Source organism: Colias croceus, chromosome 16 (genome assembly GCF_905220415.1).
Source record: "Colias croceus chromosome 16, ilColCroc2.1".
Classification (NCBI taxonomy): Eukaryota; Metazoa; Arthropoda; class Insecta; order Lepidoptera; family Pieridae; genus Colias; species Colias croceus.
In genome coordinates this window covers 4,085,321-4,104,627 of record NC_059552.1, presented here as the reverse complement: position 1 = coordinate 4,104,627, position 19,307 = coordinate 4,085,321, and the positions used below count along the sequence as shown (strand labels likewise).

At 34.3% G+C, this 19,307-nt stretch overlaps 1 protein-coding gene across 4 annotated transcripts in view; it reads right to left on the bottom strand.

The window, feature by feature from the left end:
• Positions 1-1,958: 1,958 nt before the first annotated feature.
• Positions 1,959-19,307, bottom strand: part of LOC123698316 (membrane-anchored lipid-binding protein LAM4-like) — a 60,721-nt gene continuing 43,372 nt past the window's right edge. For all 4 annotated transcript variants that reach the window (XM_045644897.1, XM_045644899.1, XM_045644900.1 and 1 more), the window contains 7 exons: positions 15,290-15,450; positions 13,343-13,446; positions 12,408-12,605; positions 9,900-10,032; positions 8,617-8,777; positions 5,539-5,667; positions 1,959-4,973 (listed from right to left, as the gene is read on the bottom strand). In XM_045644897.1, coding sequence (XP_045500853.1) covers positions 4,872-4,973; positions 5,539-5,667; positions 8,617-8,777; positions 9,900-10,032; positions 12,408-12,605; positions 13,343-13,446; positions 15,290-15,450 — 988 coding nt within the window. In that variant the 3' untranslated portion in view covers positions 1,959-4,871. The remainder of the gene's footprint in view (positions 4,974-5,538; positions 5,668-8,616; positions 8,778-9,899; positions 10,033-12,407; positions 12,606-13,342; positions 13,447-15,289; positions 15,451-19,307) is intronic.

The following is a 19,307-nucleotide window of genomic DNA, read 5'->3' as shown; positions in this document are numbered from 1 at the left end:
TTTTACCAAAGAAATAACTTCCTACAATTTACAAACTGATCTTTTTCTTTAAAATATAAGTCACAACAAGCTTTTTGAGAAACATTTATTTTCTTTTAATATCTGATTTTATTAAACGTTAACGTTAACATGCGTTAACGTTAGAAACACGTCCCCCACTCCCATAAAAATGAGCTATTTCGTGATTTTTTGTGATGAAAGAAACAGAGTATGTCGTAAAAACAATTATCTCTACACCCAAAATATAGGCTTTCATTCTCAATCCCATTATAAAAAGACCCATTATGATGCGCATTTGAAACACTCCGAACTATATAAATTCGGATAGATGACGCTGTATCAAAAATGTAACATGTCTGTCACTTTCTGTTAGTTTTCTTTGACCACACAGATACTCGTGTATAAAGAAGTAAGAGTAGACGAGTAAGATGAACTCAAAGCAAGAGAAAATAATTGATTTTAATTCAGCTGCAATTACTGAGTGAAGATATTGAAAATCAGTCAGACATTTTTCAAATGGAATTTTGAGTTAAGTATTGATTATAGGGAACAATCTAAAAATGTGTTCGTATTTATTATATACGATTTCCATATCTCTCTTGTACCTAGTGCACACTAAAAGTTTTGCGTTTCTAGCCACCCATAAATGTTTGAATTTTGAATGTTATATTTTTTTTAACCTATGAAGTCTCATAAGTTGAGGAAAAAAAAATTTGGCCGGAAGCTCGTGTCAATTTTTTTTTATCTCAAGTTGAAGTCCGTTGTCCGTAGCAAAAACGGAACTAACACGAAACAATTTTAGGGCGATGACTTTTGATGATTTTAAAAGTTCGTTTTCTCCGAAAGCTTGCACTGCTAGCCTTCAAAATACTTTTGGGAGGGAAGCACCTTATTTGAGCACTGTAAGGCATTGATATGCTGAATTTCATCGCGGCCGTGTTTCTTTTCATGATGAAATTCGTGAAGGTCGACCCTCAACTGCGATCACGGAGGAAAATATGGCTAACATCAGACGACTAATTTAAGAAAATTGCCATATCACTTATTAGGAGATTCGAGGACATCTGGGGATTGGTATGAGACAAATTCAGAAAATTTTACATGAACATTTCAAAGTTAGGAAGCTTGGTTGCCGGTGAATTGCTCCCAAACTCACTCCAGAACAAAAACGACATCGAGTAGATTGGTGTTAAGAAATGCAATTAAAGTACAATTACGGACATTCTAATGCCGTGTATAATATCGTGACAGGACATGAAATATGTATATATGGTTATATTCCAGAAAGAAAACACCAATATTCTTTGTGGGTGTTTGAAAGTGACAGCAAACCAACCAAATTGAGGCAGGCGAGTAGGGTTGGCAAACAAATGATTGCATTATTTTTCTCTTAGACGAATCCTGTCTGCACTATCCCACTTGAGTAACAAAAGACTGTTAATGCCGAGTGGTACACCACTATTTTTTGGCCAATGTCTTAGAAAAAATAAGAGAAAAGCGACCTAGAAGTCGCATCTTGTTGCACCATGACAGTGCTTCGGCGCACACCGCGAACAAAACAAAGTCATTTTTGGCTACTGAAAACATAGAGCACGTGACTCATGCCGCACGCAGTCCTAACCTAGAACCTTGCGATTTCTTCCTTTTCCCAAAAATCTATGATTCAATGAGTGGTTCGACATTTACGAGGCCAGAAGAGGCCGTGGTTGCTTTCAAACAGCACGCAGAAAACATACCCTCAGACCAATGGTCCTCATGTTTCCAGAAATGTTTTGAACGGATGAAAAAGTGTTTTAAATGTAACGGAGAATACTTTAAAAAGTAGTAAATATAATATTGGACAAATAAATTGTTTTGTTTATTAGTTACGCAAAAATTTCAGTGTGGCCCACGTAATGACCTATTTCATGTTTTTATAGTATAGGGACAGGGATAGGTAATGAAATAAAAACACAGTATTCAATAAAATCCGCTATCTATTATTTACATCTGAATAACAACTGAACCCTTTGAATCGTATATACAAATGACCGATTTACAACAAAACCCATAACAATTTGTAGAAAAATCCTCCGACCAATATACATCGCGATTCGCCTAATAATTACAATTACCGAAAACAGGCTTAAGCGAATATTGGCAATCGTAAACTAAACAAAAACTCATCGATCCCAATACACATCTACAATGGGTTTGATTCTCAAAATTGTTCAACAAAAAACATGCAAAAATCCATATTATAATACATAATTGTACATTTGATTCCACATGATTACCTTACAGCCATTGTAATAAGTATACAAAAGATATACAAACATTTACATAAAACCCGTTTTCATTTAGTTTACGAATGCAGTTTTATATACATTTTACCAAAATAGCGCTAAATATCCAAATATAAGATGAATGTATCAACTAGTATGATAGTCTAGCTGTCTTTGGCAATAACATTTATTGTGTTCTTAGGAAATAGTTTACACAGCCTAGCTAAATAAATACCACTTTGGCACTAGTGGTAACGTGGTCATAGCAATACATAGTTGTCACAGTAACACAAGAATAACAGTGTAAATACATAAATCATTACAATTTTAAACTATTTGAATACATGGAAAAACTAAAGCACATGAGACTTAAAACTGGCCTCAAATTAATGTAAATTTCTTAAAACATTGCCCTAAGTGAATTTTTACCTAACTCTCATTGGAATATTATCTAAATGCAGTTACTGTCACATTACATAAATTGCGATTATAAAATTGTTCACCATAATATAATACACATTACAATTTCATGAAAACCAACAAAAAATATATTATTTTACTCTGCAACAAAAATATACTAAGAAAAATAAACATTATGTTCATTGAAAAATAAATCTAACTCTGAATATTTATTTCCCTTAAAGCCCACTTATAATGTAAAACTAACCAAACTAATTTTCGGATAAAACTTTGATCATTTGATAGCTTCAAACTGATATGGTCTAAGTTCTACAACTTGCGGGATTTACATAAATTTCTTATTTAATATAGGATTACATAAAGGTGTATTTTTACTTAGGTTTAAAACATAAACCTAATCAAACAACCTTGATGGGTATGATAAGATTAGGTCGAAAAAGGGCTAAAAATGAATAGCTAATACCATATCAATTTGTACTAAAATTAATGTAAAATATTTCTACGTCCATAGAGTGAGGATCCTAACACTCAAGGAAATATACGATAAAAACTTATTCAATCGAAAAATATAGTTTGGTAATAATATCCGACATTTGACAACTAAAATCGGCCATCTTTGGTTAGCGTTCTCTCCGTCGCACATATTACGAATAGAGAATAACAGACAAAGATAGCACTATAACAAAATTAAATAAGGTAGCCGGATACTTTTTATTCACTAATCAAAGCTCCACTTATGTGTAAGTACACAAAATAACTTCATATTGACAACTTGAGCTTTACTAAAGACTAGAATAATAAATTACAACATACACGAAAATACATAATATTATTTATTAGCGATATTTATGTGTAACCGAAATATTGAAAATGTTGAGTGCCTTGAAATAAAATCAAGTTTTTGGCAAGTACCTAATTGTAGCGATGTACCTTTATTAATATATTTTTATCCTCTCTAAAGGTACATGGCTACAAAATATTCTCTTTGCAATGAAATAGAGATGAAATAAATACTATAATAATTTTCCATACAATAAATAATTGATGCCAGAGTTCATGTAGATACATAATATATCAAATAGTCCCGCTCTTTGTGTTTTATAATGTTAATATGTTATTGTTATTTCAAATGGAAGTATAGTAGATATATTCATAAGCATTTTCATTTTTCAAACCCTTTCACAAACAGTTTTAATCAATTTTAGTACATCTCATCTCTATTTCATTGCGCAGATTACAATAAAAATAAATGTACCTTCAACATGTACTATCTCAACAGGAATGTTTCCGTGATCTTAACAACAACTAGCACCAATTTAGAAATTATCACACAACATCACTCCACGTGAATGTAAACGAAACTACAAAATTATAACTACTTTTGGAAATGCGTAATAAATTAAGCAAGCAATTATAATATTGTATTAACTACACATTGGCTACATAATCTCTTTTAAATTACAATGTATCCAAATTTTACTAAATTAAAAATTATGTGATACCGTCTTATTTTAATGATTTCTTTAAAGCTAGTAGTTATGAAAAGTACGTTCATTTTACTGTATCTTAGATTTAACGAAGAGTCAAACTAAAACCGACCCTAACACATAGACTTATGGGTGCTTTTTCCTTTGTTCAGTAATGTTAGAAATTGCAATATTTCTCAAAGACTGATATCATTTAACGCTTAACTAATACGTGTCTGACACTGTGACCTAGCCTCGCCTCATAGGCATCAACTGGTATATACAAAGTAATCACAAGAGCCGCTCTTTGGATACGCTTAAACAAAAATAAATGTTATCAAATGAAATTCTAATATAGAAATCTATGTAACTTGTTGGATCACAGCTATTCAACTGTGCACTGCTGATACCTTTGATAAGTCGATTAATATAAATACATACATTAAAAAAACACTTGTAATTTAGTAGACTTATAACTGCAACATTAATGTAAAATAAAAATATTTAATTAAAAACATATTTTAATATGAAACTTCATAGACGCTTTTAAAACTTCTTAACGCTTTTAAAAACTTACTCAAAGGTACCATCAGCTCCAAACGAATCCTGTCGTACGTTCAATATCACTAAATCTCACTGATCACTCACTCACTGGCCGTCAATCACTCATTCACTAACTCATTCACTCACTCACTCGCTCACTCACTCACTCACTCACTCGCTAACTGAACAGCGTCTCGTTGGGCACATCGTTGACGTTGGCCCCGCCTTCCGCCATATCCGTTAGTATTACACCGGACAGCGCTTCTAAGGATTCTCTGACCTGAAAAATATTAAAATATGGATGAGTAAAAATAAAAGTACATATTATGTCGTAATAAGATTAATCTAATCATAGCTTATCCTACATAAATAACTAACTGCTTATACTATTGTAAAAGTTATTTAGGGGTTTGAGTTTGACGTTATTAATGTCAGTCGAAGGGAAAAGTAGGTGATCAGCCTTCTATGTCCTGCCGTACCGAGACATTTTTTTTTTTCGTCTCCACCGGGAATCGAACGCAGGACGCCTCGGTGTTACCCTCACGCGTCAACCACTGCACCAAGGAGGCGGTCATATATTAGTATAAGTTTAAATGAATTATCTTTGGCATATTATGATATGTATATTATGTAGTTAGATATAAGTTACAGATTATGTAATATTGACATGATTTTAAAAGAGCAACTATGGAGTTTCTTGCCGGTTCTTCTCCATAGATCCTTTCCGAATCGGTGTTAAATTTTAAAATACTTATGTAATGACGATTCGAAAGTGCTACTTTAAAGTAGTCTAATTGAATAAATAAATGTTTGAGTTTGAGTATGTATGTATGTATAGTGTATACCTTGGTGAGCAGCAGCAGGTTGGTGGTGAGGAAGGCGTGCAGCTCGTTGGCGGCGCGGCCGTGCAGCCGCGCGCGCCACCGCACCAGCTCGCCGTACAGCTCCTCGCCCGACAGCCCCGACACAGCGGCCTGCAACCATTCAGATGGAGGCGATACCGCCTACATCACTCATGATCCGCTCAACATAAGCCATATGGCTTAACTGCACGCTCATTTTTTTATTTGTTTTAAAGTGAAACGCATCAAATATGCCTTCGTGTGTATTACGATATTGCACAAATAATACAAATAATAAAGTACAAAGGAATAACTTTTCATCGCTAAGTACCTATAACTAGATAATAATTTTTAAAACTTAGTAAGAGCAAGAAAATGGCGCACAAATTACTGACTTTATTTACTTAGCGGGGGGCGCCAACTGACTTTAAAATATTCGTGTCCGAATATTCAACTCAGCGCTGACTTCAAGCCTCTGTACTGACTTCAAACCTGTTTACACAGGGTTTTTTTCGGGTCAGCACTGATTTGCCTCGAATTTGTAGTCAGTTACTGACCCTGTGTAAATCAGCACTAATACTTTAACTGACTTTGTAAAATGACAATACAAAAATAATTATTCTCTTCATTTTTGATGGCATTTTTATTTAAAAATATACCATTTAAATTGTAGTCCCTGTTAAATAATAATAATAATAAATAATAATAAATTTATTTTTCAAGAAACAGGTACAGCATTATGTTCAGACCCTGACCTTCGAACTAGTGGTAAACTGTGTTTCGAAGGCCAGTTTCTTCCCAGTCTTTATATCTATATTATATATGTTTCTGCAAACTCACAGTTTTATGTTTAAACAGTAAAAATAGATAAAAGGAAAAAAAATATACCTTTATTTATACAAAAAAAAAGGACAAACTGAAGTTAATATTTCAATTTTAAGAAGTCATTCCCGTTATAAATATTGTGTGCTTGTATCTGTTCGCATATATGTGTGTGTGTGTGTGTGTGTTTGCGTGTGTGTATGTGTTTGTGCATGTGTGTGTTTGTGTAGAGCATGTGAGTAAGTTAGTACGTATGACATGTGGGTGGGTGGGTGAATACGTCCTAGTGATTTACCATCATTAATTTTTCTGTTTCTTCGTAATCCATATCTTTTAGCCAATCTTTCACAACTCGTTTAATTTTATTATGATTTATAACCCTAACGTTGTATTTACTATTTAAAAATTATACATTTTTGTTGCTAAGAATTCATATTGATGTTGAGCGAATTTGGATGAGGTTTTTTACCTCTGTATTAGAAAGATCTATCATGCGATGTTTCCTGCGGATGCACTGGTAAATATAAGATTTTCGAACACTAAGAACATTTGATTTGATGTATATATCAGTTGTAGGATGTTTATAATTAAGGTAGAACATAACCTTAAGAACAGCCCTTTGTGCCCTTTCTACAGGTAGCATTAGAGTTTTGCAGGCTCCTCCCCAGACAGATATACAATAAGTAAGTATACAGTGGCAAAGAGCATTGTATACCTGGATGAGCAGAGTAGTTGGCAATAGACCGTAGATTTTTAAACACGAATATGAGTCTTCTGATTCCATTTACTGTGCTATTTATATGTTGTTCCCATCTTAATTTGTCATCCACTATAACACCTAGATATCTTGTTTCATTGGTTCTTTTAATTTCTTCACATGTGCAAATAGTATTCTGAAGAGTTGATGTTAATGTCCTATTGCAGGGGAATGAATGGAGAATAATTTTGTATTGATTACCAGGCATGGAAGAAATTCTTTTACCAAAACAGATGTAGTTAGTTTTTTCAACATTTATTGACAACAGGCTATCTTCCAACCAAGCAGTGATTTTGCACATCTCTTTTTCAGTTATCAATTTCAAATCACTCCACGATTTGGCGTGGAAGATAACTACTGTATCATCACCGTACATGATTGTGTTTGCAGAATGTAAAGGGAGACTACATAACTCGTTTATGTACGCTAAAAACAACGTAGGTCCCAGTGTGCTCCCCTGTGGAACACCGTATGTGCAGGCTGCATTGCTGCTCGTTAAATTATCAAGGCGCACCACTTGCTCTCTATTAGTCAGATAGTCATGCAGCCAGTCAATAGCTACACCTCTTATACCAAGGTTTTCAAGCCTTGAAATTAAAATAGGGACCGACACCGTGTCAAAAGCCTTACGCAAATCAAGGAATACACTGTGACACTTGTAACCATTATCCACATAGGATGTGATTAGTGATGTAAGATGCAGGATTGCATCCTCGGTTGAGAGGCCCTTGCGAAATCCGAATTGATTGTCGTTTAGGAGTGATTTTCTTTACAAATATGTGATTAATTATGTCCCTGTAGGTAACTTTTATGCATAATAAGTGCGTAATTAATTATCTATTTATCTACCAAGTCATCGATATCAGTATCAGTATCGCCGATTATTTATTACAAATATCGGTATCGGTATCCTATCAACAAAATCCAGTTCAGTTCCATGTTTTAAAAAACGTCTGAGGTTTTTGTTGCTCCAGCATCAAAAGCAATAGGTATTCGGCCGGTCGCCACATATTAGAGCCATTAATCATTTTAAGGTATTTTTATTGTGTATTTATATAATATCTAACACTCTCCCACTGTTCGCAAAATGAAATTAAGGTGCACATTAAATTTTTTCTCCACCTATGCTACTTATACAGACTTTCATAATTACATATATGTATCATTTAATACTGAATCATTGCATCTGTACAGTCACGTGGTCTCCTCTGAAAATCAGTGCAGCAATACATTTTAATTTTTAAATAATGGTTGCTGTTTTGCTGAGCCCTTTTTGCCTTCATTCTTCATTCAACATCATTCTACATTTCTTCATTTGCATTTTTGCCACATTCTGTTTTGTGTATTATATTACTAAGTTTTATAATGTTTTTTACATGGTGGCAAATAAAACGCTTTTTATTTCTATTTCTATTTCTAAAATCATATATCGTTACATGTTACGTTACACTAGTGGGAAGTGTGTGTGTGTGTGTGTGTGTGTGTGTGAGGGGTACACTCACGTGCGGTCGGTACGCGACGCAGTAGAGGCGGTAGGCGAGGAAGAGGGCGGAGCAGGCGAGCAGCAGCGCGAGCAGCGCCAGCGCGAGGTGCGCGGGGGGCGAGCCGCGCCGCGCCGACGCGCCGCCCGTCAGCAGCGCCGGCTGGATCACCGCCGCGCTCGCTGCCAACACCACATACGTCATCTTAATATTATCATACATACCAAATACAACGAAAATTTGGCATAACAAAACCAGGTTAAAAAAACGTGTGGCACTCGGGGACTGCCACGGTAAATGCCGCGGTAGCATGCCTTCAAACCACACCTCCGCCCGTCGGAGTGGGGAGCGTGAGGTTTTTTCGTTACGGAATTTCTAGATTCGGTCCCCGCGCTCAAGGCCTGCGATAGAAGCTATGCAAGCTTAAAACTTTAGATTTCGACGTCTTTGAGGCATTCAAAATTGTATTTTTACATGTCAAACATATCACAGAGATCGACACAAAATTCATGTAACTAATTATCGCCCGAGTCGCTCAATCTCGACACAGACTGTCGATATAACTCTTAAAATAGAATCAACAAAAAAATATCTCATAAATATTTTATTTGAAAGCACGTTTACTAATCTCATAAACGACATAATGAAGATGTAATTGTGAATTATCGCTGGATTACTTTAATCTCTACTTTATCTTTAGTGTTCGAGAAAAATTTTCACAGAAATTATTTATGTTTACAATACATTTTTAATAGATAAAGAATAATATGGTTTTCAAAAAAGATTTTGATTTTACATAAGCATTTGATTTTGTTTCGTATAGTATTTTAAGCTTGAGAGAAACAGAATAAGAAGCCATACTCAACGGCTACTATCTTATTTAAGACACCGTCAGCAAAGTGGATAATAAATATTGCCACCAATAATGAGATTTTATCTTCTTGTTATAGATGTAGGAAGCAAGGCGTGCCACAAGGCCACGTTTTAGGCCTAATCTTATTATGATTGTGTCTTAGTGATATCTTCAAGCTTTTAACCACAACACTTGGACACACGATATACAAATGTACTAATTGTGAATGAAATTTGGAAAACTAGTAATAACATAAATAAACAAGGAAAAGCAGTATCAACAGTTTATACCACATTTTTAAACCTGTCAGGCAAATTGTAAGTACTACATCAAACCGTATGGGTTAGATCTTACTACATTATTACAGTCCTAATCCTAGTTCATTTGAAGGTAGTTGAAAAACTATTCTTAACACAGACTAAAGTTCTAGTTTGTTGGAATTTGAACTCACCAGCTGCCATAATAACTTCGGGTTCATGTCGCACGGGCTTCGAGGAGTCGATGTGGTCTGCACCACCGGAACTGCTGTCATCCTCTGGCGAATACTCTGACGCTTCTAATTCCGCTTCTGACGTTCGCAAATCCTGAAAACGTAAAGATTTCATTAGTAAAACCTACCTAGATATGTTTAAAAGCAAGTCATTATGGTAAGACGGTTAAGTGTGATAATCTGGAGACATTTTAAATTCACCCTCATTGTCAGAGTGTGAAAGTTCAAAATAGTATGTTGACATTAGACATTATAATAAAATTAGTTTTACTATTTTCGCCAAACAAAATACATAGGTAAGGAAGAAGCTATTCAGGAAATTCCAATGCGGCAATCTATTTTTCAGAGATCTACCGTAATGTTTAAACAACAACTGGAAACAAGTATTACGCTAATCTAATTGCGGATATAAGCGGCTAAAGTATCAATAAAATCGCACAACGTGACGGACAACAGCGTCAGCACTTTAAAACGATTTGCTATGGTTTCCTAAACATGATCACTGCGATGATGTTTCTTTTTAGGCTGGTTGCAGAGCTTGACCGACCGTCAGTGCGTACCGCCGGTCCTGACGATAGGTACGCATCAACAATTGTATGACTATGACACTAATGCGCATGACAATACGCGTGCGTATGGTCGGTCTAGCTATGAACGGTTTTATGAATTTCCATACATATGACAAGCGCGACTGACGTACGCACTGATGGTCGGTCAAGCTCTGCAACCGGCCTTACGCTGGTTGCAGAGCTTGACCGACCGTCAATGCGTACCGTCGGTCCTGACGATACGCATCAACAATTTGTATGAATATGACACTAATGCGCATGACAATACGCGTGCGTATGGTCGGTCTAGCTATGAACGGTTTTATGAATTTCCATACATATGACAAGCGCGACTGACGTACGCACTGATGGTCGGTCAAGCTCTGCAACCAGCCAGTGTTTTCTGTGTACGTCAACAAACCTCGTGATATTATTTTATCTTGACTTCAAAACCTCATGATAATTACATACCTACTTTATTTGAATATAAAACTTGAATATGTTTTTCTTCAATCTTCCAAAGATGCTTGTTTTTGTTTTCAACAAGTTATATACTTACAGTAGGTATAAACAACGCATAAATTAATATCACCGTAGTAAAATTTATACAAAACGTTAGTTTTTAATTATAATATTATTATGTTTACATTAAAATTTTCAACTCAAACTTGAAAACAGTTCTTTGAACTGGACTTTCAGACATACGTTTATCTTTATCTGTCATGTTGAAGATAATTTATTTTTTTATTTAGAAATGTTTTTATGTAGAAAATCTTTATTCGCAGTCTTGGAAAATTATTCTTTGTGCAAAATAAATGACAAATGATATCATTGTATAGAACTAATGACTTCTTTGTCCTTATTCCTTAGTTAACGGAATGGAAATTTCTAACATTTACTTGCATCACTTAACTTCAAGATTTATCGTTCATCAAGCTTGTTAAAACTAAATTTTTATTTTTAATTATGAGTAAACGTGAGATTTAGTAAAACAGATTATTATGACTTATACAGATAATATTTGTTTATTAAAAGATTAACCAGAAATTCTAAAGTAATGACAATAAAAAATATCAGACGACAAAATAACAAGCAACGCAAAATACTTAAAGATGCCGGTTTTCTCACGCGTTCAATCACGTGTCATTAAAAATCGATTTGGCGACATTGAGCAAAGGCTGAGGCATTTTAACTTTATTGCTATATAACCTAGCACAAAAGAACTGAAGAAAGAATTAGACCTCGGATAAAAGCCTTAAGATATTTACATAATTATAAAGGACAATAACGCATCCATAAAAACTACAGCTTCAGCCCGCAATCAAGATGTATTTCTTCTGTTAACGGATGAGTGGATGTTGCCAATTCTCTCATACAAAAGCGTCTCATTGGATCTGCATAACATTAGATGAAGTTATGAGCTTAGATAAGTACATTATTTTTTGCCCGGCCACCACTTTTTAACCGAGAGCTGAAGCAAAACTTGCAATCTATCCTAACCAAACTACATAATATATCACATGATCTCAAAAGCTCATTACTCTTCGACACGTCCATTCCGGGAACCACACCAGCCAATAACTCAGCCCCCGGAATCACAGACACAATAGAAAATCTATTGTGTCGTGGCCCGATGGGGCCGCTCGGGGCTCAATGGGTTAACTGAAGCTAATTTTACCGTAGCATTAGTGGCAATAGCAAGCTATTTTTCATAGTCGATAGGGAAGCGCTTAACCACGATATCGCCTAATGGAGAGCTGAGATATGGAATGCGCTAGAATCCCTGAAATACACGTACATAAACTATTTTATTGGTCGATAGGACATCGCCTGACACCATCCTTCCTGATGGAAAACTAAGAACGCGCTTATGTGATCATTCAAAGATACTCCGAACCAAACTTGCCTAAAATCCACGTACCTGAGGCTTCGGGACTGCAAGCTCTGGAACCTTCGCCGCCTTCCACACGTGCGTCATCAGCTTGTAGGTCGCGTCGCGGGACAGCAGCGAGCCGAACACGTGCCGCTCGTCGCGCGTGCACACGCCCACCGCGTTCGGGATTATCCGCGCCACCTTCTCTTTGGTGATGCGGAGTACCGACGAAGTCGGTATTAATAACTGTAACAATTTTGAACCTTATTACAGCAGTAATTAAGACTCACAACCGTCTAATAGGTCGCCAAGCAGCAGCAGTGTATAAACATTCAGAGAAAATAACAATTTGTTTTCGTGTCCAAAGTACAAAGTCTATTATATCGCTGATTAGAGCTCTGCCTAATTAAAACACGCGCAGGCAGAGTTTTACTTAGGACAAATTTTGAGAGTCATTGAGAGTTTAGTTAGACTCTAGCCGTTTATTTTAAGTCTATAAACATGATTCTGCATTGAATTGAGCCAATATTAACAACGAATTATAGTAGATTATTCAGTTTGTTTTGAACCTTTTCATTCTAAAAAATTTAGAATGAAAGGGTATAATTTTTACTTTACTATTAATTATCTTATTATACTTAATTTCTTGATAGAAATCGACACGATTTACGAAAATCAATTACAGATGGTAATAAATTACAAATCTTAAGCAATATTTAGCTAATACAATTAACTATCAGACATTGATAGTAATTTATAGCTGCGATAAATTAGAAATACATTATCTTGACATATCTTTACAAAATGTGTTATTTCTAATGAAATTACATAAGAGACCATTCATTAATTTGAACATTAATTGCTATAATCGCTTATTAATTATTTGATGACTTTACTAATCTTAAAGACGGAAGAGCTTAAAACAAATTGCATGAAATTCGACAAAATACAGAGAGATAACCAAAATATATAGAATAACTCACCTTAGTCACATATCCAAAAACATTGGAATAAAATGCGAAATAATTCTTGGTTATATATAAGTGGCCCTGCAAGAGGAGGTCGCCAACCAGGGCGCATGAATAATCTGGAAAGGAGAACATTTATACAATTATAGGTACACGCTCTATAAATTATAAAGAGGAGAGATAATATTTTATAAGAAGAAAGAAGAGAAGAAATTTATATACTTAAATCATAAAGATAAGAAATATAATATGTATATTTCTAATTATATCAATGCTTTTAAAAAAAATTTGGAAAAAAGGTTGTGGATTTTAAGTCCTTGCATTCTCTAATTTGGATGTCAATATTGAATATACTTTCTTCATTTCGTAGAAAAATCTACAATAAGTTATTTTACAAGAATGCACTATAATAAAAACTTCCCATGTACGATCAAACGTAACACCGCTTTCATTACGTTAAAATATTCATACAAATGTAAAACAAGTTCATAAACAAAAAAAGTGAAAGGAGCTTTTGAAACTCGACCTTCAGTCTAAGCTGAGTAATTAACAGGTATGAATGCCATTTCCTAATAGATCCACCATTAATCTTGACACATTCAGACAAGAAAGAAAAACTTTAACTATATATACAAACATTTTAATGTTAGATTAAGTAATTTGGGATTTATATAAGGGTATTATTTTAAAAAAGGGAAGGTGTACCAAAGTGAAGTGGATAATATTCTCTTTTATTCCTATGAAGATAGGGAACAGTGCAAGATTTATCAAAAAGTGTTTAATAGTTTTAAATTCGTACAGAAACTTAAGTTTCCTTCTAACTCTTGGCTGAATATTGAAGGAATTGAGTATAATGACCGCAAACAATATTTATCTGGCTTTTACGTGATATCAAAGAAATTTCGAGAAGTCATTGCTACATTTGTATATTTTTTGTAACTTCAACGTTGTTTCCAATGCGTCAATTCGTTTCAATTTCACACCAATAAACAAGTAAAAAAATTTCAGAATTATTGTTTTATTTTAATGTTATGTGTTTTATAGTATTCGATTTTACGTTTACACTTTATAACTGCACGACCTACAATAGAAATTATCTTTCGACATCGTATCGATATCTAAACACAAACATTTATAATAATTCACATCTTGATTTTAAATAAATATTTACATCTATATGTTTAGGAAAAAATCGAGCAGAGGAAGTGAATTTACAAACAAGGTTAACGAATGCTAATAAGATGTACAATTATTGAATTACGAGCACGAAATACTGGGCTGTGAACAAATGATATTTCTTTATCTGCAGACCTTGTTAAGTTATTCTAAACAAACGAGGGTCAAACACGATGTATATATAGTATGTAGAAAATATTATTATTTTATGATAATTATTTAGAAAATATTTCAATTCCAAGATAATTATTTGTATAACGGTGAAATAGGTAAACAAATAACAATGAATTAAAAATCAATTAATTGAGCTCTTTCATGTCCGGGAAGATACGAAACTTATGCAGTTGTTTTCAATAATCTCTTCTACGAAGATCTTGTCAACAAGAACAACGGACAACCATGGCCCGAATAAATCAATAATTTTATTTTTCTATACATTTACAGTTAGTACCAAATCTTGACCTGAAACACCTTCGCATAGATAAAGTTGGTCTGCGTTATTTGTGTTCAAAGTATTTGCTGATAATTAATCACATTATTTAAGGGGTTACACTTCCAAATATCTCAATATCTATTTTATCAATAGTTAAGGCCAGCGAAACTTAATAAAAATTGTAAATAATCTGACCATTACCCTGCGATAGTGGGTGAATTTTCTGTCTGTCTGTCGAATTTCATATGTAATTTTCTGTCAAAGGCTTTTGTGGCCCCACATCTGCAAAGCGTGTTCAGAAGAAAGGGACTTTAACTCGACTCAGCCTTATTTGCACTTTTTTGCCAACTTACAATTAAGAACTCGTTCCTCCGGGCCGACCTGCGGGAAGTGCCTTTGGAACTTCTTTTGACGGGACTTGCTGGGCTGCTTGCACTCCGTCGTCTCATCGGAGCCGGCCAGCGCGGCCGTCCGCACCGACGGCGCTGAGCCCGAGAGCGGCTTCACTGCATGCCTGGAGAAATAGTTCCTAGTTAAAATTGTAACTAAAATCCTTACTATTCTGACTATCTCTACAATCCCGACTATCCTCACTATCCTCACAGAACATATAAAGAGGTTACCTCTTTATATTATGTTCTGTGACGATCCTCACTATCCTCACTATCTTGTTTAGCTTTCTATCTTACAAACCTAACCGTACCGTAAGATGGTTATTATAAATGCAAAAGTGTGTTTGTTTTTAATACAATACGCGAAAGATTTTATGGTATGATTTTTGTGTCTGGCTAGGGAGTGACATTGAGCTTTTTATATCGGTGAAATTCTCATGCCCAGAAATCTCATGCCCAGAATCTTCTTTGAACATGCGTGCGAATTCAAGGGTTAAAGGTAGTACATATTTATATTCCGTTCTTTACGATATGTCAAATATCCGGTGCAATGACCACAGATAACCGGAGAAATCGGGCGCGCAACAATCACGACTTGCAATTCTTTAGCATAACCATAACACGTCATTGGCGGCACTATTAAGTTTTTATAAATATGACGTTGCAATGATGAACTGGTTGGGGATATTTATTTCTGAACTTCCTACACGAGACCAGTTGTTTCTTTTTTTTTTCATTAAACCTTCAATCAATTATAATATATTTTTGACGCGTTATGTACTAAACAATGTTTAATAATGCAATTTACTTCGTTATATTTCTACTGAGTCATGCAATAATATTTTTGCCAAGGACTCAAGGAAGTCCTTGCAAAATATTTTATAGTTATTTCACATACATTTCAGTTTTAATGGCGTGTACTTTACTGAAATAAATAACTAAAAGCTCTTACACCGATGAATCATCAATGCGCTCGATAATATGAAGTGTTCATATCCTTATCATTTCATCTAGATAAAATAATTTATAGATATAACCACACATTGTGAGTCACTTGCAATATTGTATAAAAATTTAAAATAATAATAATTTATCGTCGTAACCTACGTTGGTTATTTTGGTTATGACGATGGAAAAATTAATTTATTCGTACATAAGTCTCTAGTCTCTACCCGTTTCTGTACTCATTAAAATGAAGCGGTGACATACCTAGTGAAAAATAGAGTACGTGTGGTGGCGCATTGTTTTGTAATTAATTTAGTAATTATAGGTATTCTACGGAAAAATAAAAAAAGCATTAGAAATAGAGCAACGAAAATTTAGTAAATTGCGACGCTATCAAACGCACATTTCCTTGAATACGTTTTCTAATTTTGATCGATCCACATCCTCTGGGATGGAAATCGTGTCGTAAGAAACAGGCATCACCGTGTACCAACTTAAAACCAATATACTATATTATAAACTTTTTAAAATCAATCTGACATACCGGGGAAGATGCGTGTAACAATAAACAAGTAACAAAAATAAACAAATTTCACCAAACTAAAATAACAATTTGCGTAACACGTTAAAAGTATCATATTTAACTCTAAGTTTATAATTCCTAAGTCAAAAGATAATCATGAAACAATTTATTAATGCTGAGTTCTGCGAAACCTGCGATATTTAATATAATGAAAACCAGTTTTACTATCATTATAGCATCGGTATTTTTGTTATAAATTGGACAATTACATTTGCAAGTCATTCTTAAATGGCACAAGATAGTTAAACTAATCGTCGACAAAATTTTGTTACTAACACTGGACATTATAGAACCTTATTATTACGTGTTTTTAATTTGTGATTTTAATGCTGATACAACTTTTTTTATATTGGACATTAAAAAAGGCAAAATAACAAAAACACCATCGCAAATACTAAATCTATCTTCAAACACCATCACGGCAATAAAAATGAAAATAAACAAATACTATACAAGTGATAACTGCGTTAAAAACAACCGACTTCAAACTTGCACTTGCAAAATTTACAAATACCTACAGACAAAAATGGTCATAAAATAAAAACTACTGGGCCTATCCGAATAAAATTTTTATGGGACCAATTCGACACCATCCCGCATCGAACAAAAAAAGAATCACGTAAATCGGTTCACAAACCTCGGAGTAATCGGTGTACATACATAAAAAAAAAAAAAAAAATATACCGGCCGAATTGATAACCTCCTCCTTTTTTTGAAGTCGGTTAAAAAACCACAGACGCTAACAAATAAACTTCGAACAACAAATAAAGCGCTTACTTGAACAAACGTATTACGTACTTCGTGACGACTACAACACCCATTTTATTGAGGACAACGAAACACGACACCGACCCTCTAAAGAAAAGCAGGGGCAACTGATGGAAGCCCGTATAATCCCAAGTTTATATGAATCCATATGGAATTAGAATTTCAGTTGGTAAACATCGACCGACATTTCAAGAACATATCTTATGCCCAAAGACACTGCGAGAAGCGATCTTAATACATAAATCATGTATGAATGACGCTGATAGCAACGCAACTCATTGAATTTTAATATGACATGGTTTGAGGAACTGTTATGCTGTTTAGCATCTGGACCGATTTGTGAAGAGTTAATATGATATAGCCGTGCACCGAAATAAAGAGTGCCGAGTGACCCATTGACACCGCTCGCTATTCCAGAAACTTGAAAGCGGATCAATCGTTCTAGATCGCAGACCGCTGACATTCTTAAGTATTTTTACTGAACTATTATTTCAGTAAAAAATACATATTTCAGTGAAGATTAAGGGTAATTTAAATCTTGGCTTAACCTATTTAAAAAGGTAAAGTTAGACTTATCTTGAAGTGAATTGTAAATACTATTCGCAACCTATTATAAAGGCGCAAAAACAAAAGCTCTTAATTTAAAACATACAAAAATAAAGTCTGATCATTTCCCAAACGAATACATAAATTCACACCGGAATAATTTTGGAATTAATTTAGATAAATTGATATAAACTGGTATAATTTTCTCAGGACAGTCTGAAATTACCATACATTTATATGAACCGAGATTGAATGGAATCATCATGTCTTCGTGACGAAGTGTTCGTGACAACTCTCATTTTATTACAATGCATGCTCTGCATCTAATGTGTTAAAAATAAACAATTTAGAAGTAACTGAATATGTATTTCTTATGTATATTAGGATATATGGGTCAATTTTCCATATTAAAGTAATAAGTCGAAAATGCTGTGATTCAAGAAAGCGAAAAAGGTTTAAAATATTAGGTACAATGTACATAGATCAATAAGTCAATAATTGTTGTTTAAACTCTTACTATTTATAGAAGAACTATTGGTGACAAAAGCATCCACTATCTTTGAGATATTTGTAGCAAGTACTCTACTAGCGCGAGTTAGTTCCAGCATAAATAGCAATTGAAATGATCTAAATATGGACCGTGTGATGTCCCAGTCACAACCGAGGCTAAAAGTTTTGTGTTTATACAACGCATCCGGATGTCATTTCCCGGCTAAAGAAAGACAGTATAAAACTTTAATATGGTTCAGTACATAATCTTTATTTAATTTTAATTTATATCATTTGTACACTGATATATTTCAAATCAAACATGACTAAACTTTTATCATGCAGATTTTTGTTGATTATTTTGAATGATACACGTGTAGGTATCTTACTTATCTTACTGCATTGATTTATAGTTATCAATTATCATAACTTTAAGGACTCGTAACAAGGACTAAAAAATAGAAGTGTCTTCGCAGCCTTACGTGCTTCCTTCTCGACCAGTGAAGCTGCCTTCAGGACTGGACTCGTCGGAATACTCGAAACTTGCGTTATCCACCATCCTTGATTAAAATGCACTCACATTTCCACTGTTTACACTTATGCCTTCCCTATCATTCGGTTCAGATAAAGTACGTGTGCATTTCTTAC